Source organism: Muntiacus reevesi, chromosome X (assembly GCF_963930625.1).
Source record: "Muntiacus reevesi chromosome X, mMunRee1.1, whole genome shotgun sequence".
Classification (NCBI taxonomy): domain Eukaryota; kingdom Metazoa; phylum Chordata; class Mammalia; order Artiodactyla; family Cervidae; genus Muntiacus; species Muntiacus reevesi.
In genome coordinates, this window is record NC_089271.1 from 63,256,348 (window position 1) to 63,283,907 (window position 27,560).

Genomic DNA, 27,560 nt, shown 5'->3' on the forward strand with positions numbered 1-27,560 from the left:
AGTATGGTACTGGCACAAAAACAGAAATGCTGTTCCATTGAACAGGATAGAAAGCCCAGAAATAAACCCATGCGCCTATGGTCAATTAATCTCTGACAAAGGAGGCAAGAACATACCAATGAGAAAAGACAGTCTCTGCGGTAAGTGGTGCTGGGAAAACAGCTGCACAGAAAAGAATGAAATTAGAACATTCTTTAACATCATACACAAAAATAAATTCAAAAGGGATTAGAACCTAAATGTAACACAAGACACTATGAAACTCTTAGAGGAAAACACATGCAGAACACTCTGTGACATAAATCACAGCAATATGATTTTGCATCCACCTCCTAGAGTAAAGAAAATAAAAACGAAAATAAACAAGTGGGGCCTAATTAAACTTAGAAGCTTTTGTACAGTAAATGCAGCGGGGCAGGGGCCTGGGGGAGACTACAGACAAGATGAAAAGACAACCCTCAGGATGGGAGAATATATTTGAGAATGACGTGACAGACAAGGGATTACTTTCCAATATACAAGCACTATGAAGCTCATCTCATAAATATACATATGTATATATACATATATAAATATATATATATTAAGGCCCAATATATTTTATAAAAAGGGATAGAAGTTCTGTTTCTCCAAGAAGACATATAGATTGCCAAAAGCCACGTGAAAAGATGCTCAACATCATTAGTTATTAGAGAAATGCCAATCAAAACTACAATGAGATATCACCTCACACCTATCAGAATGGCCATCATCATAAATCTACAAATGGCAAATGCTGGAGAAAGTGTGGAGAAAAGAGAATCCTTATTCACTGTTGGTGGAAATATAAATTGGTACAACCACTATGGAGAAGAGTATGAAGTTTCCTTAGAAACTGAAAGTAGAACTACCAAAAGATCCAGCAATCCCACTCCTGGGCATATATCCGGAGCAAACCATAATTCAAAAAGATGCATGCACTCCGATGTTAATTGCAGCACTCTTTACAACAGCCAGGACACGGTAGCTACCTAAATATCCATCGACGGAGGAATGGATAAGGAATATGTGGTACATATATACAATGGAATATTACTTAACCTTAAAAAGAATGAAATACTGCCACTTGCCACTACATGGATGGATGTAGTGATTGTCATACTGAGTGAAGAAAGTCAGAAAGAGAAAGACAAATGTCCCTTATGTGTGGCACCTACAAAACTGTACAAATGAACTTATTTACAAAACAGAAACAGACTTTGAAAACTTATGATTACCAAAAGGGAAAGGCAGAGCAAAGGTAGGGGAGAGATAAATTAGAAGTTCGGGATTAACAGATACGCCCTACTATATGTGAAATAGATAATCAACAAGGGCCTTCTGTATAGCACAGGGAACTCTACTCAACATTCTGTAATACCCTTTATGGATAAAGAATCTGAGAAGACATGGATAGATGTAGATGTATAACTGAATCACTCTGCTGTACACCTGAACCTAACACAACGTTGTTAATCAACCATACTCCAATTAAAAAATAAAACAAATATTATCAAAAGTACATTATGAGCAGATATTGACACCACTTACTTCTTCTGAACATGATTTTCTCCCATAGTCTGATAAGGTGGAATGTTATATCACCTTAAATTAAATCAAGTTTGTATGCCTGGGGTGAATCTGTGTGCTGTGCTGTGCTTAGTCACTCAGTCGCTCGGTCCTGTCTGGCTCTCTGCGACCCATGGATTGTAGACCAGCGGCTCTTCTGTCCATGGGGATCCTCCAGGCAAGAATACTGGAGCGGGTCGCCATGCCCCCCTCCCGGGGATCTTCCCAACCCAGGGATCGAACCCAGGTCTCCCGCATTGCAGGTGGATTCTTTACCGTCTGAGCCACCAGGGAAGCCCTGGGATGAACCTACTCATGGCACACTATGTGTCTCCCCTTTTCATATTCTGTAGGATTCAGTTTGCTAATATTCTGTTTCTGGTTCTTCCTTTTATGCCCTGAGCGTGTGACTGACCTGAGAGTTTCCTTTCTCAAACTGTCCTTGACAGGATTTAATATCAAGGTTATTTCATCCTCAGGAAAATGACTTTGGGAGTATCGCACCTTTTATATTTTTCCTAAGACTTTGTGTGAAATTGAAAATATTTATGCCTAGGATGTTTGTCAGAATTCAGTGGGGGAAGCCTGGAGGATTTTTGCAAAAGTTGCTTTGACTACTGATATATTTCTTTACGGTTACCTGGAGCAATTCAGGTTGGCTATTCTTTCTGGAGTCAGCGTTGGGAAGGTTTTTTCTTGTTTGTTTTTCTAAAAATTGGTCATATTTTCCTAAGTTTTCAAGCAGATTGGAATAAAGTGGCCCATGATGCCCTCTTTGCCCCCAAATTCTATTTTTGGAAATATCTCTCTTACAGGTAGTTGTTGATGTTGTTCAGTCACTAAGTCGTGTCCAACTCTTTCTGACCCCAGGAACTGCAACACACCAGGCTGCCCTGTCCTCCACTATCTCCTGGAGATTGCTCAAACTCATGCCCATTGACTCGGTGATGTCATCCAACCATCTCCTCCTCTGTCCCCACCACCTTCTCCTCCTGCCCTCACTCTCTCCCAGCATCAGGGTCTTTTCCAATGAGTCCTAACCACTGGACCCCAAGGGTATTCCTCCTACAGATAGCAGTTGCAAGAGAATAGCACAGAACACCCAAAGATCCTTCACCTGGACTGACCCACTATTAATATTTTGCCACATTTGCCATATTCTCTCTCTATTTTGTTGAATCATTGGAGTTTCTTTAAGACGTTGTGGTGTACCTTCTCTCAATATTCCAGTATGTATCTCTAAAGAAAAAGATTAGCCTGCCTCAAAGTCTTAATGCAATTATCATACTCAGGAAATTTAATTTTGAGACAGTACAATTACCTACTATATGATCCTCACTCAAAATGTCTGATTGTCCCAATATTGTTTTCTTACCTGATTTCTAAAATAAGCTTTGCTTCCAAATAAAGGCCATATGATGCATTTAGTTGTCAAGCGTCTTTAGTGTCCCGTAAACGATAACATTTCCCTAGATTCTTTTTGGCTTTCCATGACATTAACATTTTTAAAGATCCAATCCAGGTGGTTTTCAGAAATCTTCTCCAGTTGAATTTGTCTGATTGCTGCTTCCTGATCCATTCAGGTTAAACGTTTTGGCAGGAATACTGCAAAGTTGATGTCCTGTCCGTCTCCGTGCATGGCATCAGGATATTCTTTAGAGTCTTCCAATTCTATTCAGATATATTTGACATACAGCACTGTGTAAATTTAAAGTGTACAGCATAATGATTTGACTTATATACATCATGAAATGAAATGATTATCACAGTAAGTTTAGTAAACACTCATCTCATATAGATACAAAATTAAAGAGAAAGAAAATATTTTTCTTGTGACAAGAACTCTTAGGACTTGCCCTGTTAACATCTTTCATAGATAACATACACCAGTGTCAACTGTAGTTATCATGTTGTACGTTACAGCCCTCGTACTTATTTATCTAATAACTGGACGTGTGTCTGTTTGGCCCACCTTTGTCCAATTCCCCTCCCCCACACCTACCCTCTGGTAAGTGCAAAGCTTATCTCTTTTCCTCCGCATCCTTGTTTGTTTGCTTGCTTGTCTGTTTTGAAGCATAATTGACCTACAACACTATGTTAGCTCCTGGTATACAACATCGTGATTTATTATTTCTATCCATTTCAAAATGTTCAACACCGTAATTCCGGTTATGATATGCCACCAAACAAGGATAGGGCATAGTTATTGACTCTGTTCCCTACACTATGCCTGTCTCTTTTTCTATCTGATTGCTTTAATCTGCTGACCTCTTAAGGTTAAATGCATGTTAACCACCCCCCATTTTTACTCCTCTCCTCGCGTTTACTGTATCTGACACCATATTGTTCACCTTTTTCTTCTGTGTATCCCTTAACTAAGGGGCTTCCCTGGTGGCTCAGTGGCCAAGAATTTGCCTGCCAATGCAGGAGACATGGGTTCAACCCCTGGGTCGGGGAGGTCCCCTGGAGAAAGAAATGGCAACCAAATCCAATATACTTGCCTGGAGAATCCCATGGACAGAGGAGCCTGGCGGGCTACGTCCATGGGGTTTTCAAAGACTCGGACATGACTTAGCAACTAAACAATAGCAATGCTCCCTTAACTACTCACTGCGGATAAAGATGATTTTACTACTTTTGTCTTTTAACCTTCCCATTAGCTTTGTAAGTGAGTGATGTGCTACCTTTCCTGCATATTTGCCTTTACCAGTGAGCTTTCTCCTCTCATCATTTTCATGTTTCTAGTTGCGTCTTTTCTTTTTTGCTGGGAGAGGTCCTCTTGACATTTCCTGTAAAGCTGGTTTGGTGATGCTGGACTCTTGTAGCTTTCTCCTGTCTGTCAAACTCTGGCCTCTCCTTCAAATCTGAGTGACAGTCTTCACAGTAGTGTCTTCTTGGTTGTAGGCTTTTCTCTTTACCGTTTCACATATATCATGCCACTCCCTTCTGGCCTGCAGTGTTTCTGCTGAAAAATCCCTTGTTTGTAACGTGTTGCTTTTCCCTTGCTGCTTTTAATACCCCTCTGTAGCTTTACTTTTTGCCATTGTGATTACAATGTGTTTTGGTGTGGTTTTCTTTCTGTGTAGGGCTCTCTGTGTTCCAGTACCTGGATACCCACGTCTTTTGCCAGGTTAGCAAAGTGTTCGGCTAGTGTTTCTCCACATATGCTCGCTGCCCCTTTCTCTCTTTCTCCTCCTGCTGGGACCCCTAGAATTCAAATGTTTCTATGCTTGACCTGGTCCCAGAGGTCTCTGAAACTGTCCTCATCTCTGTTTATTCTTCCTTTTTTTCTGTTCCGCTTCAGTGATTTCCACTATTCTGTCTTCCAGCTTCATGATCCGTTCCTCTGTGTCATCTCACCTACCATTGAAGTATATATTTTTTTATTTCACTTATTGTACTCTTCATCTCTGTTTCGTTCTCCTTTAGATTCTCTGTTCTTGGTTCTTTTTAAACTTTTTTTAATTGTAGGATAATTGCATTAAAATGTTATGTTGGCTTCTGACATACATCAACATGAATCAGCCATAGGTATACATATATCCCCTCCCCGTTGAACCTCCTTCCCAGCTCCCACTCCACCCCACCCCATCCATCTAGGTGGTCTCAGAGCACGAGGTTTGAGTTCCCTGCATCATACAGCAATTTCCCAATGGCTACTGGTTTTTCATATGGTAATGTATGTGTTTCCATGCTACTCTCTCCATTTGTCCCACCCACTCCTTCCCCCACTGCATTCACAAGTCTGTTCTCTATGTCTGTGTCTCCACTGCAGCCCTGCCAATAGGTTCGTCAGTACCACCTTTCTAGATTCCATACATATGTGTTAATATACGATAATTGTTTCTCTCTTTCTGAGTTACTTCACTCTGCATAATAGGCTCTAGGTTCATCCACCTCAATAGAATGGACCCAAATGTGTTTCTTTTTATGGCTGAGTGTAGTTCCACTGTATATATGTACCACAACTTCTTTATCCATTCATCTGTCAATGGTCATCTGAGTTGCTTGCATTTCCTCGCTGTTATGAATAGTGCTGCAGTGAACACTGGCATACATGTGTCCTTTTCCATTATGGAATCATCAGGGTACGTGCCCACTCGTGGGATTGTCGGCCCTTAGGGTTGTTTATTCCTAGTTTTTTCAAGGACTCTCCATACTGTTCTCCAGTGGCTGTATCATTTACATACCCACCAACAGTGCAAGAGGGTTCGATTTTCTCCACATCATTTCTAGCGTGTATTGTTTGTAGATATCCTGATGACGGCCACTCTGACCGGTGTGAGGTGATACCTCGTCATAGTTTTGATTTACATTTTCTAATAATGAGTGCGGGGAGAAACAGCAATAACCTCAGGTACCCAGACGACACCACCCTTATGGCACACAGTGAAGAGGAACTAAAGAGCCTCTTGATGAAGGTGAAAGAGAAGAGTGAAATAACTGGTTTAAAACTCAACATTCGAGAAATGAAGATCATGGCATCTGGTCCCATCACTTCATGGCAAATAGATGAGGAAACAACGGAAACAGTGACAGACTTTATTTTCTTGGGCTCCAAACTCACTGTGAACGGTGACTGCAGCCAAAAAAGATACTTGCTCCTTGGAAGAAAAGCAAAGACAAACCTAGACAGCAGAGCATATTAAAAAGCAGAGACATTACTTTGCCTACAAAAGTCCTTGTAATCAAAGCTATGGTTTCTCCAGCAGTCATGTAGGGACGTGAGAGCTGGACAAGAAAAAAGGCTGAGTGCCGAAGAATTGATGCCTTTGAAGGGTGGTGCTGGAGAAGACTCTTGAGAGTCCCTTGGACAGCAAGGAGATCAAACCAGTCAAGCCAAAGGAAAATCAACCCTGCACATTCACTGGAAGGACTGATGCTGAAGCTGAAGCTCCAATACTCTGGCCACCTGATGGGAAGAGCCGACTCATTGGAAAAGACCCTGATGCTGGGAAAGATTGAAGGCAGGAGGAGAAGGCGAAGACAGAGGATCAGGTGTTTGGATGGCATCACTGACTCAATGGACATGAGTCTGAGCACCCTCTGGGAGACGGTGAAGGACAGGGAAGCCTGGCGTGCTGCAGTCCATGGGTGGCAAAGAGTGGGACACGACTGAGCTACTAAACAACAATAAATTCTATTGCATATAATCCTGCAAGCCTAAAACATTCTTGTCTCCCCACTATGAATCAACATCAAATGAATAAGCATAGCCTCCTGCTGACGTAGCTAGCGCTCGCTCCTACATTGCTGGCTAGGGGGTCCTAGGTGTCCCAAAGTTCGCCTTGTCTTGCTGGTGAGTGTGGCTGTTTCTGGGGGCAGCTGGCTGACATGCCAGGGTGACTTGAGGCTGGTTTGTCCTGCCGTTGACTGGGTTTGGGGCCCAGGGTGTCCTGGGGCTAGTGCCAGCTCACTGGTGGGTGGAGCTCTGTTTCTGTTCCTGGGTCTCTAGCTGCAGGGCTGGTCTCAGTTCACTGTTGGGTGGGGCCAGTTCCCCACATGGCTGCCTGTGGGATCCTAGATGTCCCAAAGGGGGCTTCCACACACTGCAGTGTGGGGACAGATTGCAGAGCTGCTGGCTGAGAGCTCCAAAGTGTCCCAGACCTGGTGTCGACTTGCTGGTACACTGTGCTGGGACTCAGTGGCTCTCGGGGCTGGGGTGGGCCTGCTGGTGGGTGACCTATTTCCTGTAGTGCAGGCTGCAGGGTTGGAGTTACTCCGCTTGCTGTTGTCTGCCTGCTGGTGTGTGGAGCTGGTTCTTGGGTTCTCTGGCTTCAGGGCTCTGGAGGGGTCCAGGAGTTGGTGTTTTGGGCCATTGGTGGCTGGGGCTGGGTCCAGGGCATCCTAGGGCTGGGGCCTAACCACTGATGGGTATAACTGGTCCTGGGGCTAGTGATGACCTGCTGTGGGCAGGAACTAGGTCCCAGGGTCTCTGACTGCAGGACCCTGGAGTCCTGGCTTAATGCCTTCTTACTGGTGTACAGGGCCAGTGTGGTATGTCAGGGCCTCTGATTGACAGGTCCAGCTCCAGGGACTCTTAAGACAGCAGGCTTGCTTGTGGGTGGGGCTGCACCTCTGCCTGGCTAGTAGCTTGTCCTGCCCCAGTATTATTGCCTACAGGCTGATGGGTAGGTCTGGGCACTGGTGCTAGTAAGTAGAGGGAGGATTCCAAAACGGCAGTGGCTAGTGCCAGTGTCCACGTGGTGGAAGGAGCTCCACAGAATGGCTGCTTCCAGGGTCGATGCCCCCAGGGTGAGTCCAGCTGCCTCTTGCCTCTCTGGGAGGCTCTCCAAGATCAGCAGCTGCCTCTGACCCAGGCTCCCTTCAAATTATTGCTTCAGCCCTGGGTCCTGGAGCATGTGAGATTTTGTATGCCCCCTTTAAGAGTGGAGTCTATTACCCACGGCTCTCTGGCTCTCTCAAAATTAAGCCCTGCCGGCTTCAAATCCAAAAGCTCTTGCAGATCCTCTTCATGTGAAAAAATACAATTTCATTAGGAAAAATATACAAAGTACTACTACACAGAATAGGCATGAATCTCACAAATTTAACATAGATTGAAAAACCAAGAAGGAACACAGATATATTTAACAATTCCATTCATATAACTGTAAGTAGCTGTCAGCACTAACTCACAACATTATATATGTGTGTGTGTGTGTGTATATATATATATTTGTATGTATATACTATAAAATCTTTGAGGAAAAGGGAAGAAAGGATGGCACATAAGTAAGAGTGTGCCTATTCTCCTTGAAGAAGGAACGGGCCTAAGATAAGACAGGGAAACTATAGGAGTGTTGGGGGTAGCCGACACTATCCTTCTGTGACTTGGGGGTATACACTTCATAATCAATTATTAAACTCAACGCATATATTGTGACTTTTTCTCTATCTTACGTTTCAGTATAATTGGAGAAAAATATAATGCCGAAGGAAATAACATCCCAGTGTAAGCATATTGTAACTATGTTCTAAGCAGAAGTAGCACCAAAGTTACTTTCTTTCTTTATAACATCTCTAAATGAGCTTAGTAATCTTATTTCATCTACACTAATAGCTATAATTTTGAGAACTCATACCTTTTTTAATAATAAAGTGACGCTTACATAATTATAATATCAATCTCACTTTTTAATAAATAGTTCATATTTGGGTAGTACATTATCATTCAGAATTTAATTGTGAACTTGTGCTGAAACTCACAGAAGTGATGTACTTGGATACAATTTCTCAGAGACTTCTCCCCTCCCCATCCACTTCCTCTCAGAGGTGGAGCACCAAGAACCTGAGAAAAAGAAATGAAGGCAAAAAACCCAGAGCGCTGTGTCTGCATTGTAATACACCGATTTGACCAGCCGAGGGCAGTATGGTTTAAGGCTGTTTGTTGGGAAGGGCCAGATGCCATGCCTTTGGAGTCCCTCCTGTTCTTTGTGATTAGTCTATGAAGCCCTGAGACTAAGGGGCTTATTTGAGCCAACATGGTGGTGATGGTGCTGGTGCTGGTGGTTGGATGGGTGGCATCTCCCTTGCCCGTTTGGCACTTCTATCTTAACACCAGCCTTCACCCCTGCTCCCCGCAGCAGCAGCTCTTTTCTCCCCCTTTCTCCTCAGACAGCAACTGAGACCTTTGATGTGCTAGACTGGGTGAGCTCCCACCTTTCACTGGCACAGAAGCAGTAGGTGGGTGTGCACAACCCTTCAAGCCCTTCCTTAGTTCTTTGTAGGGGGCAAAGCTGAAAGAATTTTCCTTAAGTGTTAGCCGCCACCCCACAGTGAGTGCCCCTGCTTTTGTCTCTAGTCTTGTGGCCCAAGTGAAGGCTCCACACTGGTTTGTGGCATTGATAGGGTCAACAGGAAGAATGTCATGTTCTTTTAAAATCTCATTGATTGATGAAATGAAACAAGAGTCATTTTCTGGGGCCACCCCTCTGCCTAAAGATAACATAACTTTTCCCATTATAAATTCTGTTCCATCTTCTAACCTGGTTGTTCGGAATTCCAGCTATTATAATTCACCTCCCTTTTAAAGGATGGACTTGAAACCGAAATTGAGGTAACATTTCTCTTGGGACTTTACCTTAAATGACTGAGTATGTAAAGGGTCTTCTCGTGCTTATCAGGGATTTTTCATCTCTTTAAACTACATGTGCTTTATTGCTAATTCTTTGACGCCATCGGAAGACATTTTGGGAAAAAAAAAAAAATTTGTTTTGCCCATGATTTGAGGACCCAGATGCCTCAACTGATTTTTCCCGCATGGTTCCTGCCCCAGAATCACAGATGTACAGAATATTAGAGCTAGATAATCTCATGTAGAAATCTAACAGGTCTACTCCTCAGGGGTGTACAAATGAGGAATCTGAGAGTAGAGGGACAGCCCCATGGCAAGGCCAGCAGACAGTTCAACTATACCTCTTCAGTCCCCAATTTGCTGTTTGGTAGGACAGAAGCACCTCCATCGCCTCACACTCAGAACTCTTGTGTGTGTATGTTGAACTTGGTGCAGCTTCTCCCCAACCTCCTGACTGATTTGAAACAATGAAATCTGCCCCATTTGCTGTCAGTTGTAGCTAGAGCCTTGTTCACTCACTTGAGCACCCCAGGTGAAGCAATCCCCTTCACTGCATCCACAGAATCCCTAGTGTTTTGGGGTCACTGTGGATTGCTGACTTAACAGGCCTAACACAAGGCAGAGTAAGGTAGGGCAAGCACTTGATGAGGAATCAGGAGACCTACTTCTCTCCTAACCTGCTGAAAAGCCCTTCCCCTTTCTGAACCTCTTGTTTCCCCATCTGGGAAAAGAGGAAGGTGACCTAGAACAGTGGCTCTCAACCTGGGTTCCAAGAAGTTCCTGAAATTGTGTGCAAAGTTGTGGGAGGCATGTATACAGTCTTCTTAGGAGGGTGTGTAGAGCTTCCAATAGATTCTCAAAGGAGTCCTATTATGGGCTGAATTGTGTTGCCCCCAATTTCCTTTCTTAAAGCCCTAACCCTCAATGTGACTGAATTTGGAGATGGAGCCTTTAGAGAGGTAATCAGGGTTCATTGAGGGAGCTGGTAAAGAATCTGCCCGCAATACAGGTTTTAATTCCTGTGTTGGGAAGTACCCCTGGAGAAGGGATATGCTACCCACTCTAGTATTCTTGGGCTTCCCTGGTGGCTAGACGGTAACGAACCCACCTGCAGTGTGGCACACCTGAGTTCCATCCCTGTGCTGGGAAGTTCCCCTGGAGGAGGGCATGGCAACCCACTCCAGTGTTCTTGCCTGGAGAATTCCCAAGGACAGAGGAGCCTGGTGTGCCTCAGTTCATGGGGTCACCAAGAGTCGGACACAACTGAGCGACCAAGCACAACACACACAGAGGTTGTAAGAGTGGGGCCCTAATCCCAAAGGACCTGGCATCCTTATAAATGGAGGAGTTACCAGATCTCTCGCTCTCTCTCTCTCTGTCTCCATACACACAGAGAGGAAATGTCATGTGAGGAAACAGAGAGAAGGTTCCCAACTGCAATATAGCAGGAGTGCCTACACCAGGAACTGAACTTGCTGGCACCTTGATCTTGGACTTCTAGTATCCCAAACTATGAGAAAATAAACGCCTTTTGTTTAAGCCATCCAGCCTGTGGTATTTGGTTTCGTGACTGGAATAGACTAACACAGGGCCCACAACCAAAAAAAGGTTCAGAGCCATTGGACCCACTGGTTGCCAGAAACCCATCCTGGACATACATGTTTCAATACAACGTTTTTAGGTACTTGCAGATTTCTTGAGTTCTTCCTTGGAAGAGTGCAGTATATCTTTTATTGCAACATACTTCCTTTGCTAATAGTTGCATAACACGGATTTGTATCTATATAAACCCAAAGACCAGAGTTTAAATCCTGATTCCACCACCTACTAGATGTTTGACTTTGGACAAGTTATCACATGTTTGTGCCTCGTATATAAACTAGGGGTAAGATTCGTGTCTACCTCACATGGCTGTTGTGAGAATTAAATGACATAATGCATGTATGAGGGCCTAGCACATAGTAAAGTTTCAACAGATATTAGTAGCTTTTGCGATGAAAATATAAGTAGCAGTCAGGGCTTTTTGCCCTTATAAACAGCACTGTTGTGAGTGAACTTCGTTATACACAGAGAATTTTATTTTAAAAATACTTACCTAGATTAACTAAGAGAAAAAGAGTAAAGTAACTAAAATCATTAAAAAAAGAGGGGATATTACAACCAATGTGACAATAACAAACAGGATCACACAAGAATATTATGAACAATTGTGGAAAACTGGTCAATCACTTGTAAAGGAATGAAACTAGAACACTTCCTAACATGACACACAAAAATAAATTCAAAATGGATTAAAGATCTAAATTTAAGACCAGAAACTATAAAACTCCTAGAGGAGAACATAGGCAAAACACACTCCAACATAAATCACAGCAAGATCCTCTATGACCCACCTCCCAGAATATTGGAAATAAAAGCAAAAATAAACAAATGGGACCTAGTTAAACTTAAAAGCTTTTGCACAACAAAGGAAACTATAAGCAAGGTGAAAAGAAAGTCTTCAGAATGGGAGAAAATAATAGCAAATGAAGAAACAGACAAAGGATTAATCTCAAAAATATACAAGCAACTCCTGCAGCTCAATTCCAGAAAAATCAATGACCCAATCAAAAAATGGGCCAAAGATTTAAACAGACATTTCTCCAAAGAAGACATACAGATGGCTAACAAACACATGAAAAGATGCTCAACAGCACTCATTGTCAGAGAAATGCCAATCAAAACCACAGTGAGGTACCATTACACGCCAGTCAGGATGGCTGCTATCCAAAAGTGTAAAAGCAATAAATGCTGGAGTGGGTGTGGAGAAGAGGGAACCCTCTTACACTGCTGGTGGGAATGCAAACTAGTACAGCCGCTATGGAGAACAGTGTGGAGATTTTTTAAAAACTGGAAACAGAACTGCCATATGACCCAGCAATCCCACTTCTGGGCATACACACTGAGGAAACCAGACCTGAAAGAGACACGTGCACCCCAATGTTCACCGCAGCACTGTTTATAATAGCCAGGACATGGAAGCAACCTAGATGCCCATCAGCAGACGAATGGATAAGGAAGCTGTGGTACATATACACCATGGAATATTACTCAGCCATTAAAAAGAATTCATCTTAATCAGTTCTAATGAGATGGATGAAACTGGAGCCCATTATACAGAGTGAAGTAAGCCAGAAAGATAAAGACCAATACAGCTTACTAACGCATATATATGGAATTTAGAGAGATGGTAACGATAACCCTATATGCAAAACAGAAAAAGAGACACAGATGTACAGAAGAGACTTTTAGACTCTGTGGGAGAAAGAGAGGGTGGGATGTTCTGAGAGAACAGCATTGAAACAAGTATACTATCAAGGGTGAAACAGATCACCAGTGCAGCTTGGATGCATGAGACAAGTGCTCAGGGCTGGTGAACTGGGAAGACCCAGAGGGATGGGATGGAGAGGGAGGCGGGAGGGGGGATCGGGAAGGGGAACACATGTGAATCCATGGCTGATGCATGTCAATGTATGGCAAAATCCACTACAATATTGTAACGTAATTAGCCTCCAACTAATAAAAATAAATGGGAAAAAAAAGAATACTATGAACAATTGTGGCAAGAAATTGGACAACCTGGTAGAAATGAATAAGTTCCTAGAAACACACAATCTACCAGAACTGAATCAAGGAGAAACAGAAAACCCAACAGACCAGTAATGAGATTGAATCGGTAATGAGAAACCTCCCCTCTGCGCCGCCCCCCGCCAAAATCAGGAACTGATAGCTTCACTGGAGAATTCCACCAAACATTCAAGGAATTCATACCAACCTTCCTCAAATGCTGCCAAAAAACTGAAGAAGAGGGAACACTTCCAAACTCACTTTATGAGGCCAGCACTATCCTGATATCAAAGGCACCAAAAGCAAAGAACACTACAGGCCGCTTTGCCGGATGAATGCAGATGCAAAACTCCTCAACAAAATACTAGCAAAACAATTCAACGGCATATTAGACGGACTATGTGCCATGGTCAAAAGGGATTTATCCCTTGGGTGCAAGGATAGTTTAACATACAAAAATCAATCAATGTAAGAAAACACATTAACAGAATGAAGGACAAAAATCACATGATCATCTCCATAGATGCATAAAAAATTCAACACTCCTTCACGAGAAAAAACAGTCAAAGAACTAGGAGTGGAAAGAAGTGACCTCGACATAAAAAAGGCCACAACTAACATCATACTCAGTGGTGAAAAACTGAAATCTCTTCTTCTAAGGTAAGGAACAAGGCAAGGATGCCTGCTCTCACTATTATGTTAGTACTCAACAACTGGAAGTAATAGCCAGAGCTGTTAGGAAAGCAAAAGAAATAAAAGGCATCCACATCAGAAAGAAGTAAAGTTATCTCTGTTGAAGATAGCATCACTTTTTACATGCAAAACGCAAAAGATTACACACACCCATACACACACACACACACACACACACACACACGCACGCACAAAACTGGTAGAACTGATAAACAAATTCAACAAAGTTGTAGGACAGAAAATCCAAAAACAATTCAGTTGTGTTACTATACACTAACAAAGAACAATTTGAAAAGGACATTAAGAATACAATTCAAGGGAGGCGGTCCTAAGAAGGCGGAGGAATAGGACGGGGAGACCACTTTCTCCCCCACAAATTCATCCAAAGAACATTTGAACGCCGAGCAAATTCCACAGAACAACTTCTGATTGCTGGCAGAGGACATCTGGCACCCAGAAAGGCAGCCCATTGTCTTCGAAAGGAGGAAGGACAAAATAGAAAAGATAAACAGAGACAAAAGAGGTAGGGACGGAGATCCGTCCTGGGAAGGGAGTCTTAAAAAAGAGAGAAGTTTCCAAACACCAGGAAACACGCTCTCAGGCGGGTCTGTGGTGAGCCTTGGAATCTCAGAGGACAAAATAAGGGGGAGGAAAAATAAATAAATAAATAATTAAAACCCACAGATTACGTGCCTAACAGCCACTTCCAGTGGAGCAGCCGCCCGGACACTCGCATCCCCCACTAGCAAGCAGGGGAGGGACAGGGAGGAGTGGGCTGCATTGCTTAGGGTAAGATCCAGGCCTGAATGCCCTGAGGGCAATCTGAGGGGATTAGCTTGAGATAGCAACCCAGACTGTGGGGTAGCTATCCTGTGATCACGCGAAAAGCCCTAACCTAAGACATCGCCAGGCACGCTCACAGAACAAAGCACTGAGCAGAGCTAGCCGGCTGCAGACCGGCCCATCCCCCGCCGGAGACAGGCAGGCGAGGGCAGCCAGAGTCGGAAGCGGGCATTCGACCCCAGAGAGGCACCCTATACCAAATGCAAGCAGATTTCTCTGCTAACCAAGACTTCTTGGGACTCTGGACGATCGACATCTGCTAGGAGGGTCGCAGCCAGAGACCAGCTCCCCAGAATAGACACACGGCACACCTAAGAAGGCGCACTTGTTGCACACCCAGAAAACCAAGCGGCTGGAACGGGAGAGGGGGTAAGCCGCAGCCTCCAACTGGGGGTGGATACGCGCGCCAAGCCCCTGGTCACCTGAGCTGCTCGGGCCTGGGTCGGGCGCAAAACCAGGTCCAACCAAGTCTGCGCCTTTGTGCAGTACCTGAGAACCTGAACCTGAGCAGCTTAGGCCTCAGAAGTGCATGTAAACCAGAGTCTGCATCAGACAGTTCCCGGCAGAGCAACCTAGAGTCTGGGCAGTGTAGACTGGGGAAGCACACACGGCGTGAGCGGGGGCAAACCCTGTGTGGCTGAATCACTGTGAGCACACGCCAGTGATATTTGTTCACAGTGTTCCTCCCTCCCCAAAGCACGACTAAACAAGCGAGCCTAAAAAAAAAAAAAAAAAAAAAAGGAAATAAAAGGGAACACCACCGCGCCCCTTGGAGCAGGGCAGAAATTAGACACTGAAGAGACCAGCAAACAGAAGCTAAAATAAACAGAGGGAACCGCTTTGGAAGTCACAGGTGCAATAGATTAAAACCCTGGAGTTAGCACCGGCTACATAGGAAGGGGCCTATAGACCTTGGGAAATACAAGCCGGACCAAGGAGCTCTCTAAAGATGAACTGACCCCACACTGTCTGCAACAGCTCCAGAGAAAGTCTCAGATATATTTTTACTATTATCATTTTTTAAATTAGAAAAAAAATTAAAATAAAAAAGTTTTATTTTTTACTTTGTTGTCTTTTTAATTTTATTTTATCTTTTTATTTTTAAGTTCCCATTATTCCTTTAATTTTCATTTTTATAACCTAACATTACCTTGCCAAAAAAAGACCCTATTTTTAAAACAAACTTCACATATACATATTTTATAATTTCTCTTACTTTGTCTTTTGTTTGTTTGTTCACTGGTTTGATTTTTTGCTTTTTTCCCCTTTTTTTGCATTTTTCCTATTTCTTTTTAAAAAAAATTACTGTATTTTTGGTAATTTAACCTCTACTCAGGATTTTTAATCTTTGCTTTTTGGTATTGGTTATCAACTTTGTACCTTTAAGAACCCAATCTTCAGTACCCATTTTTACCTGGGAGCAGGATCACTGGCCTGATTGCTCTCTCCCCGTTTCTACTCTCCTTTTACTCCACCAGGTCGCCTCTATCTCCCCCACCCCCTTTTCTTCTCTACCCAACTTGGTGAATCTCTTTGTATGTTCCAGGCTGTGGAGAACACTTAGGGACCTGATTACTGACTGGATCTGTCTCTCTCCTTTTGATTCCCCCTTTGATCCTCCTGGCTGCCTCTGTCTCCTTCCTCCCTCTTCTCCTCTCTGTGTAACTCAGTGAAACTCTCCGAGGGGTCCAGACTGTGGAGAGCACATAGGGAAGCGATAACTGGCTAGCTTGCTCTCTCCCCTTTTGATACCCCTTCTGCTCCTCCTGGTCAGCTTTTTAACTCCCTCTTCTCTCTTCTCTTCTCCACGTAACTCTGTGTACCTCTCCGGGTGTCCCTCACTGTGGAGAAACTTTCCATCATTAACCTAGATGTTTTATCATTGGCGCTGTATAGATGAAGAAGTCTTGAGGCTACTGTACAAATAAGACTGAAAACCAGTGGCAGGAGACTAAGTCCAAATCCTGAGACTACCGGAGAACTCCTAAATCCAGGGAACATTAAACGATAGGAGCTCATCAAACGCCTGCATACCTACACTGAAACCTAGCACCACCCAAGGGCCAACAAGCTCCAGAGCAAGATGTACCACACAAATTCTCCAGCAACACAGGAACATAATCCCGAGCCTCAATATACAGGTTGACCAAAGCTACGCCAAACCCAATGACATCTCCAAACTTATTACCGGACACTTCATTGCACTCCAGAGAGAAGAAATCCAGCTCCACCCACCAGAACACTGACACAAGCTTCCCTAGCCAGAAAACCTTGACAAGCCACCTGTCCAACGCCACCCACAGCAAGGAACCTCCACAATAAAGAGGAAACACCAATTGCCAGAATACAGAAAGGCCACCCCAAACACAGCAATATACACAAGATGAAAAGGCAGAGAAATACGCAGCAGGTAAAGGAACGGGATAAATGCCCACCAAACCAAACAACAGAGGAAGAGATAGGGAATCTACCCGATAAAGAATTCCAAATAATGATAGTGAAAATGATCCAAAATCTTGAAAGCAAATTGGAGTTAGAGATAAATAGCCTGGAGACAAGGATCGAGAAGATGCAAGAAAGGTTTAACAAAGACCTAGAAGAAATAAAAAAGAGTCAATATATACTGAATAATGCAGTAAATGAGATCAAAAACACTCTGCAGGGAATCAGCAGTAGAAGAACGGAGACAGAAGATAGGATAAGTGAGGTAGAAGATAGAATGGTAGAAATAAATGAAACAGAGAGGAGAAAAGAGAAGAATTAAAAGAAATGAGGAGAATCTCAGAGACCTCTGGGACAACGTGAAACACCCCAACATTCGAATCATAGGAGTCCCAGAAGAAGAGGACAAAAAGGAAGACCATGAGAAAATACTTGAGGAGATAATAGTTGAAAACTTCCCTAAAGTGGGGAAGGAAATAATCACCCAAGTCCAAGAAACCCAGAGAGTCCCAAACGGGATAAACCCAAGACGAAACACCCCAAGACACATATTAAACAAATTAAAAAAGATCAAACACAAAGAACAAATATTAAAAGCAGCAAGGGAAAAACAACAAATAAATCACAAGAGGATTCCCATAAGGATAACAGCTGATCTTTCAACAGAAACTCTTCAGCCCAGAAGGGAACGGCAGGACATACTTAAAGTGATGAAAGAAAATAACCTACAGCCCAGATTACTGTGCCCAGCAAGGATCTCATTCAAATATGAAGGAGAAATCAAAAGCTTTACAGACAAGCAAAAGCTCAGAGAGTTCAGCACCACCATACCAGCTCTCCAACAAATGCTAAAGGATCTTCTCGAGACAGGAAACACAGAAAAGATGTATAAACTCGAACCCAAAACAATAAACGGGATCATACTTATCAATGATTACCTGAAATGTAAATGGGTTGAATGCCCCAACCAAGAGAGAAAGACTGACTGAATGGATACAAAAGCAAGACCCCTATATTTGTTGTCTACAAGCGACCCACCTCAAAACAAGGGACACATACAGACTGAAAGTGAAGGGCTAGAAAAAGATATTCCATACAAATAGAGACCAAAAGAAAGCAGGAGTCGCAATACTCATATCAGATAAAATAGACTTTAAAACAAAGGCTGTACAAAGAGATAGAGATGGACACTACATAATGATCAAAGGATCAATCCAAGAAGAAGATACAACAATCATAAATATATAGGCGCCCAACACAGGAGCACCACAATATGTAAGACAAATGTTAACAAGTATGAGAGTGGAAATTAACAATAACACAATAATAGTGGGAGACTTGTTGTGGAGTAATTAGCCTCCAACTAATAAAAATAAAAAAAATATAGTGGGAGACTTTAACACCCCACTCACGCCTATGGATAGATCAACTAAACAGAAAATTAACAAGGAAACAGAAACTTTAAATGATACAATAGACCAGTTAGACTTAATTGATAGTTATAGGACATTTCACCCCAAAACAATGAATTTCACCTTTTTCTCAAGCGCACACGGAAACTTCTCCAGGATAGATCACATCCTGGGCCATAAATCTGGCCTTGGTAAATTCAAAAGAAAATGAAATCATTCCAAGCATCTTTTCTGACCTCAATGCGGTAAGATTAGATGTCCATTACAGGAGAAAAACTATTCAAAATTCCAACACATGGAGGCTGAACAACACGTTGCTGAACAACCAACAAATCACGGAAGAAATCAAAACAGAAATCAAAAGATGCATAGAAACAAATGAAAATGAAAACACAACAACCCAAAACCTATGGGACACTGTAAAAGCAGTGCTAAGGGGAAGGTTCACAGCAATACAGGCATACCTCAAGAAGCAAGAAAGAAGCCAAATAAATAACCTAACTCTACACCTAAAGCAACTTGAAAAGGAAGAAATTATGAACCCCAGGGTTAGTAGAAGGAAAGAAATCTTAAAAATTAGGGCAGAAATGAATGCACAAGAAGCAAAAGAGACCATAGCAAAAATCAACAAAACCAAAAGCTAGTTCTTTGAGAAGGTATATAAAATTGACAAACCATTAGCCAGACTCATCAAGAAACAAAGGGAGAAAAATCAAATCAACAAAATTAGAAATGAAAATGGAGAGATCACAACAGACAGCACAAAAATTCAAAGAATCATAAGACACTATTATCAGGATCTATATGCCAATAAAATGGACAACTTGGAAGAAATGGACAAATTCTTAGAAAAGTATAACTTTCCAAAATCGAACCAGGAAGAAATACAAACTCTCAAGAGACACATCACAAGCACGGAAAATGAAACTATAATCAGAAATCTTCCAACAAACAAAAGCCCAGGACCAGACGGCTTCACAGCTGAATTCTACCAAAAATTTAGAGAAGAGCTAATACCTATCCTACTCAAACTCTTCCAGAAAATTGCAGAGGAAGGTAACCTTCCAAACTCATTCTATGAGGCCACCATCACCCTAATTCCAAAACCAGAGAAAGACGCCAGAAAAAAAAGAAAACTACAGGCCAATATCAATGATGAACATAGATGCAAAAATCCTTAACAAAATTCTAGCAAACAGAATCCAACAACATATTAAGAAGATCATACATCATGACCAAGTGGGCTTTACCCCAGGAATGCAAGGATTCTTTAATATCTGCAAATCAATCAATGTAATCCACCACATTAACAAATTGAAAAATAAAAACCATATGATTATCTCAATAGATGCAGAAAAATCCTTTGACAAAATTCAACATCCATTTATGATAAAAACTCTCCAGAAAGTAGGCATAGAAGGAACATACCTCAACATAATAAAAGCTATATATGACAAACCCTCAGCAAACAGTATCCTCAATGGTGAAAAATTGAAAGCATTTCCCCTAAAATCAGGAACAAGACAAGGGTGCCCACTCTCACCACTACTATTCAACATAGTTTTGGAAGTGTTGGCCACAGCAATCAGAGCAGAAAAAGAAATAAAAGGAATCCAGATAGGAAAAGAAGTGAAACTCTCACTGTTTGCAGATGACATGATCCTCTACATAGAAAACCCTAAAGACGCTACCAGAAAATTACTAGAGCTAATCAATGAATAGAGTAAAGGTAGAGGATGTAAAATTAACACACAGAAATCCCTTGCATTCCTATGCACTAACAAACAGAAACCAGGAGGAGATATTAAGGAAGCAATGCCATTCACCATTGCAACACAAAGAATAAAATACTTAGGAGTATATCTACTTAACGAAACAAAAGGCCTATACATAGAAAATTATAAAACACTGATGAAAGAAATCGAAGAGGACACAACTAGATGGAGAAAGTCCAGGGTATCTGAGGTGGTTAATTTTATGTGTCAGCTTGACTGGTACACAGAGTGCCTAGATATTTAGTCAAATATTATTCTGGATGTTTCCGTAGTGTGCTTTTCCATATTAACATTTAAATCAGTCAAATGGATAAGACAGATTTCCCCCTGATAAAGTGGGTGGGTTTTACCTAATCAGTTGATAGTCTGATTAAACAAAAAAGCAAACTTTCCTCATGCAAGAGAAGTCCTCCTGCCTGAAAGCCTTTGGACCTGGGACATCAGCTTCTTTTCCTGCCTTTAGACCCAAACTGAAATATCAACTCTATTGGTTTGGTTCTTAGGCCTTCTAACCTGGACTAGAGCTAAACCACTGGCTCTTCTCAGTCTCCAGCTAGCCACCTCACCCCCTAGATTTTGGGACTTACCAGCCGCTATAATTGAATGAGTCAATTCTTTTACACACACACACACACAGACACACACACTCCACTGAATCTGTTCTTCTAACACACTACCCAGAGTGATCTACAGATCCAATGCAAACTCTGTCATAATCCCAATAGCATGCTTTACAGAAATAGAAAAACTCATCCTAAAATTTAAGTAGAATCTAAAGAGATCCTTAATAGGGAAAACAACTTGGACAAAGAAAAAGTAGAGAACTCCAACTTCCTGATTTCAAAACATTACAAAGCTACACTAATGAAAACTGTGTGTTACTGCCATATTAACAAATAGATCAATGGAGTAAAATAGAGATCTTAGCAATAAACCCTCACTTTTAGAAGATATGCCAGGCAGTGGACTTCCTGATAGAGGGGAAAACATAGCTTTTTTAGATCTTTGAATCAAAGCAGGGACTCTGGAGTCAGATTGCTTGGCTTCAATTCTACCACTGATCCCCATGGGCCAAATGACCGTGGGTCAGTGGCTGAACCTTAGTCTGCTAATCATTAGTACTAGAGTCCTGGGAGCGTCACAAAGAACCACTACTACTTACATACAGCACTTAGAAGAGTGCCGGGCACGGGGTCTCTGCTGTATAAGTTGCTTTTCACAGATTCTGCGAAATTACCTCCCAAATGGATTTCTTGCACCACCGCCACAGAGGTTTGCCGCTAAACTCTCCCACTCTCGGAATCGTTAAGCACTTGGAGGAGGTGGGACGAGAGGCTTGACAGAGGTATACTCGCAGCGTCACATTCACCCGCCAACTCGCCAACTGCCCGGACGGCCCTTGGACTTGGCAGCAAGCCAGAGGAGGCCCTCGACCCCATTGGTTACACCTCGAGGGGACGGCCAAACAAGGCGCGTGCTGGTTGGCAGGAACCGGACCAATGAGGAGGCGGCAGGGCTGGCGCGCTGAAAACCTCGCGTCATTTGCGGCCATCTCCAGCATGCTTGACGGCGAGCTCCAGACGCCGCCCGCCACACCTGCCCTGACCGCCGCCACCGCGACCCGGTTGATAAATGGTCGCCGCCCCTGATCCGGCGGCCACCCAGATCGCGACATGAGCTCCCCAGATGATGAGGTGTCTGTTTCGGGAGCGGGTTTTGGCTCAGAGTGCGGGGAGCAGACCAGCGGCCTTGAGGCCGGCTCCATAGCCCCGCGGGGACCCGGCCCCAGCCCAGAGCCTGGGGCACCACGAAGCGGCGAAGGTGAGGGCGGGAATGGCTTCCCAGACCCTGAGGGCTTCGAGTCAGAGCGGGAGGTGCTGGAAGCCGGAGGGCCGGTGCTGCAGGTCCTCGAACGCCAGCCTGGCTCCCTGGCCGACGACCAGGGGGACGCCCTGCAGCTGGCTGACGAGTCAGTGGCGGCCATCCTGCAGCAGCTGGCCGACCTGAACGACGTGCTGGGCACCCGCAGATACCTGTCCCAGGAGAGCTACGCGGTCGGCGAAGTGTCTGCCTTGCGGGACCTCGAGGCGCGACCCCGCAGTCGAGGCGGTGCCGCCCAGAGGTGTGGGGAGGCCGCACAGGCTGAGGCTGGCCCTCTCCGGGTCGGCGGGCCCAAGGCAGGCCGGGCCTGGGGGAACCCTAAGAAAGGCACTAAGAGTAGGTTGAACGTGGCTGTGAATTGCCAGTGGCCTCCGTCAGAAAGCACAGCCGGGCTGCTGTCCGACCCCGAGTCCTCCGATGAATTCAGTAAGATAGAGCGGATGAGGGTGAGCATTTATCCCAAAGACGGAGGCCAGGCCAAGCTCAACAGCCCCGAAGATCCTGGGAACACACCCAGACGCTTGCATGTCCAAGGCAGGGAGAATCTCCTTAATGTGCCAGACTCTTGCCTATCCTCGATTCCGCGAGGATTAATTTCGGTTGTGGAAAGGCAGGGCAGGCAGGGCGATGCAGAGCAGGAGGACACCTCTCCCCCTAGAAAAATGCAGAGCGTGCTCTGGGGGAAGGGGGGCAGCCTGTCCAGCTACCCGGGAGTGGCAGTAGCATCAGCTCCTGCAGCTGCCACTACAGGCAGCCTGCCGCGGCCCACTCCTAGAAGGAAGGGGGTCCAGGAGAAGAAGTCCCTTGGGGGCGTCTCCAAACCTGCCGTGGGGAGAATCTTCCCTTCCTGGGGGCAAAGAATCTCGGCCACTCCCCTGCAACCGGCCACCTTCTCCCCAATTTCTGGCATCCCGCTGCTCCGGAGGTCCAAGAAGGAGGCCTTGGTCCCTTGGGGAGCTGAAGAGTCCAAGCACACCCGTGCTGGGAAGAAACCCGTGGCTAGGCGGGCCCGGGAGTCGGTGGCAGCAATGGCGGTGTCGGGAGAAGACAACGATCCAAATAGAGACCCATTCCCAAAGGGCCAAGTGAGTAGGCCAGGCCCCTCCTCTCTCCTCACTCTTCCCCCTCCCACCCTCCCCACAACACAGGTCTTCACCCCTTGCTCCTTCTCTCCATCCCTCAGGGGTTGTCATTGGGTGACCCTCAGTCACTGGGTCATCAGGATGCCAGATTGGGGTCCTTTTACTAGGGACAAACGTTAAGGTAGCACTTTGGGTGTGCTGGGCTCGGTTTTCCACCCTTGGCCTGTTTCCAGCCTCCTCCACGAGGCTGGGGCTGGAGTGGACGGGAGAGCTGGTAGCTGAATTGATTTGCGGGGACCCCTTAAAAGCTTCACAGAGCTTCAGTGTTTAGTCGCATCACTTTCCTGAATCCTACTTGCTAGGTCTTCCCCAAACCTTCCTTGCAGGGACCCCAGGTTTCTCAGTGACACAATGCTGTCCCCAGCTCAGCTCTACCTGCTGACCTGGGGCTGACGGACAGAGAATGTGCTAAAGAGATCAGCCTTTCAATTCTCTTTCCAATTCCCTGCCTCAGCTCCGTCTTGAATCACATGAGCTCTCCCACACACAGGCATAGACATATAAATGCACTGGTACACACACGCGTGCACGTGCACACACACACTTCAGATCCGTGAGAAATCTGTCTTTCTAGCTGACCACTGACAGGCCATGGTCATCTTGTCCATGGGTGCATCATGGAGAACCCAGTAGCACCAATCTCATCATCAGAGGCACACAGTATTCAGGAAACTCAGAGCCCGTGGCCATGAACAAGGGAGAAGTCATGCTCAGAGGGCCTGGCCCCTCAGGTGAGTGTCCTGGGTTTTGATATGGGGGGAGGTGGCCAGGGGTGAGGGCAGAAACCTCTGTCTCTGACTCTCTCTCTCTCTCTCTTCTGGGGGCTCAGCCTTGCTCTCAGGACGCTTCACCCATGGGAAAAAGGGTGTCAACTCTGGGCGTAGGCTGTAGGCTATTAGCCTTTTCTGTGAAGTGCTGTTCGCCCACATTGCTCTCCCAGGTGCTGGCTGTGGCTGCCACTCTGGGAGGTTCGAACCCAGAACAACAGCCTTTGGCAACCATTGAGGTGAAATGGCTGTCCCTGAGGTGTAGGAGGGGCAGGTCCAGAGAGAAGGTTTGTGCTGCCTGCCGGGCGGAGCAGGGGACGCTTGCTGCTAGCAGAGGGTGGTACTGCCTCACCTCACGTTAGACCTGGCTTGGCACTTTGCACCTCACTGGGAACCTGGGAAGCTGGATTGTGTGTCCTTTCCCTCTCAGGTGACCGGGAACCAACTGACCATCCCCCAAGACGGAAAAGGCAGCAGCAGCCACCCGGAAGGCAGGGCTGTCCTCGGGTAATGCTTCTTCTGGCTCCTGGAAATGCACACCCAAACCCCATGGTGGGATCTGAGTCCAAGTGCAACTGATATTTGTGGGCCCCCCACCCCCATCCCATCCCCGTCCTACACCCCAGGGAGGGAGCCCACCTCCTTTCCCCTGAGGAAAGTCTTTCCCTTGCCAGTCTAGACACCTGGTTTGGGATGGAGGGCCCGGGGGAGAGGAGAGGAGGAGGAGAGGGGAGGCGGGTGTATACTAACCATTTCTCTTCCTCCTGTGTCTGCTGGCCTAGTGTCTGGTGCTACAGAGAGAAATAGACGACCTTAAGGATCAACTTGGTATGAGGAACCAGGGACAGAGAGCAGCGGGTTCTTAGTGCAGAATCGGGGTGGTCCCTTGGGGTGGGGTGGGCTGCAGGTGCCGAGGGCCTCGTAGGGATCAGCGTTCCTGTGGGGAGGAGAACCTATCAAGCCTGTCGCTGGAGCGTGCGGTGCATATTCAGCTGCGGATGTGGACAAGTAGCAAAGTACTGCGTGGACTGTGTGCACACTCTGCCAGCCAGGAAGTCCTAGAGACCTCCTTCTGATAGGACTTTAGAGATGCCTTGTTGATCTGGTGTGGCCTCTAAGAGTCTTGCTGGATTGTTTACGAGACAGTTTTTGAATGGTTTGTGCGTGGCCCCAAGCTTGAGAGCTGCTGGCACATTTTGTTTCCTTTGAGGAAATGGCTCCACATTAAATTCCGTTGGCGGGGAGTGATCAGGCCCAGAGCTCTTTGCATTGGGGCTGGGGGTATGTGCGTTTCAGGTTGCAGGGCTAGGTGGTTCCCCACCGGGACAGGGGCACAGGCTTCTATGTCCGTCTGTCTGGAGCACCTGTTTATGCCTCTCCCTGTTGCAGCCTCCATGCGGTACCTGGCTGACAAGTTCCAGATCGTTTGAAGTGAGTGTTACACACTGCATACCCCTTCCCACAATGCTGGCTGTTGAGCAGGGCTGTGGGCTGCCCCGGCTTGAGGCTCTTCCCTGACTCTGCTGTCTTACAGGTTGAGTCCAGTATCTTCCTGCAAGAGGAGCAGCTGTTACCTCCGGGGCTGGCGAGCTGTGGCCAAGCTTGCTGCCTCTCGTTCTGCCTCCACCAGGGCATCCTCTGCCCCTTGTTTTGTCCCCTCTCAGCCCAGTGTCACAGCAGTTTTTGATTAAAGGACTTCTCATGTTCTTTGTACTGCCCTTTCTCTGGGGGGTAGGGGTTGGGGGAGTGGTGGGGCAAGGCCTGGTGAGGAGCAACTCCGTATCATAGCCTGTTGCAGAGCAGTACCTCTGGCATCCTGTGGTGGGGTCTCTCGGTCAGCCTCTTCTACCATCCAGGCCATCAGGGCAACGGAGTGCCCCCAGTCTGGGTTTACTGAGGGCCTTGACTGGCCACATTGGCACATCCTCCCATCCCCCTAAAGTCCCTCTTCTAGTTCGCTAACCACCCTCCTCTGGGGTTTGCCGGTTCCCATCCATTGCTGACATTCTGCCTCCCCGTTGGAAGGAACACATGACCCCCTTACAGAGCTCCAACCCATCCTCCTGCCTCATTGGACTCATGGTCCTCCTTACCCTGACCACTCTCTTTTCCTGTTGGAGCAGGATCCCTTCCCTGACTTGCCATTGGTGACTTTGCCTGCACGTGTAGTTCAGCAGGTGGAAACAGGCAGAGGTGCCCTCATCTCTCCCTTCCCAGGCTCTGCCCTCTCATTGGAGTCCCTACTGTGCGTACCATCCCCACCCCTGCCCCAGTCCCACCTTGCACGCTGGAACCTGCACACAGTCCTCCTCTCCTCTTTAGCCCTCACCCCTGAGATGCAAGCGCCAATGGTTTCACTTCTCCTTCTTTGGATTCAATAAGGGGCTTGGGCATGAAGCCTGGACCCAGTGACCTGGGGAGCAGGAGAGAAGGTACAGGCAACACAGGAGACAGGCTAGGCTCTGGACTAGAGGTCAGGAGATGCATCTGTTTGGTGCCAACCTGGGTCAGACTGCACCCTGGCGGCTAGAGATGGATGGTGGAGTCCTCAGTGTTTTCACATCCTCCCTGCCCTAGCCAGCTGACCACCCTCGCCGCCAGCCTGAGCCTCTCTATACCCTTGAGTGGAAATGGGCCCAATCACGCTCTATGGCAAGTGTGGTTAGTAAGTCTCTGTTCTTGCAGGGTCCCTATCAAATACCGTTTGACCAGACCCATGACACAGATCTTCCAACAAATGATATTTCCCAGAGTATCCCAGCTCAGTATCCTGGACTACATCTTTAGGGCACATGACAATGAGCCTGAACACTGTGTTCAATTCCCCCCTCGCTGGAATTTGAGGAGCACTTTGTTTCCCTCAGCCAGCACTCCAGGACTGTGCCAGCCTGAGACTCAGAGAGACAGATCTGTGTTTAAGTGAACTGAGGGTAGGGTCGGCCTGACACCATTCCTGAAAGACCAGGGTTTTATTTCACAAAAGTGGGTATGATGGTAGGTAGCACATTCAGAGTTGGTGCCTGGACATCTCTCTGTGTGAATAAAAGTCAGCAAGGATAAGGCCCTTGAGGCAGAAAATGTAGAGACTTGTCCAGATTCTGTAAGGCACTGAGTGAGCTGAAGCAAGTGTTGGATCCCCGATATTCAAGGGGTATTGTTACATTCCCAAAATGTAGGAGGGGGATGATGCAGGGGTCACCAAACCTCAGGACAGGGTGTTGGGACTCTGACAGAGTTGGAGTGGCTGGAGGAGGCCCTGGATCCTACCTTGCCATTCTATTATATCTGCCAACTGCTGAGGGTGTGGATGACTGAAAATGGGAAGAGTGGCTCTG

The 27,560-nt window shown here is 45.6% G+C and overlaps 1 protein-coding gene across 1 annotated transcript; it reads left to right on the forward strand.

Moving 5' to 3' along the window:
- Positions 1-22,108: 22,108 nt before the first annotated feature.
- Positions 22,109-25,655, forward strand: LOC136153915 (uncharacterized protein CXorf49 homolog). Its single transcript, XM_065916056.1, has 5 exons — positions 22,109-23,401; positions 24,033-24,189; positions 24,656-24,732; positions 25,008-25,053; positions 25,615-25,655. The coding sequence occupies exons 1-5, from the start codon at positions 22,109-22,111 to the stop codon at positions 25,653-25,655; spliced, it is 1,614 nt and encodes a 537-aa protein (XP_065772128.1).
- Positions 25,656-27,560: the final 1,905 nt, after the last annotated feature.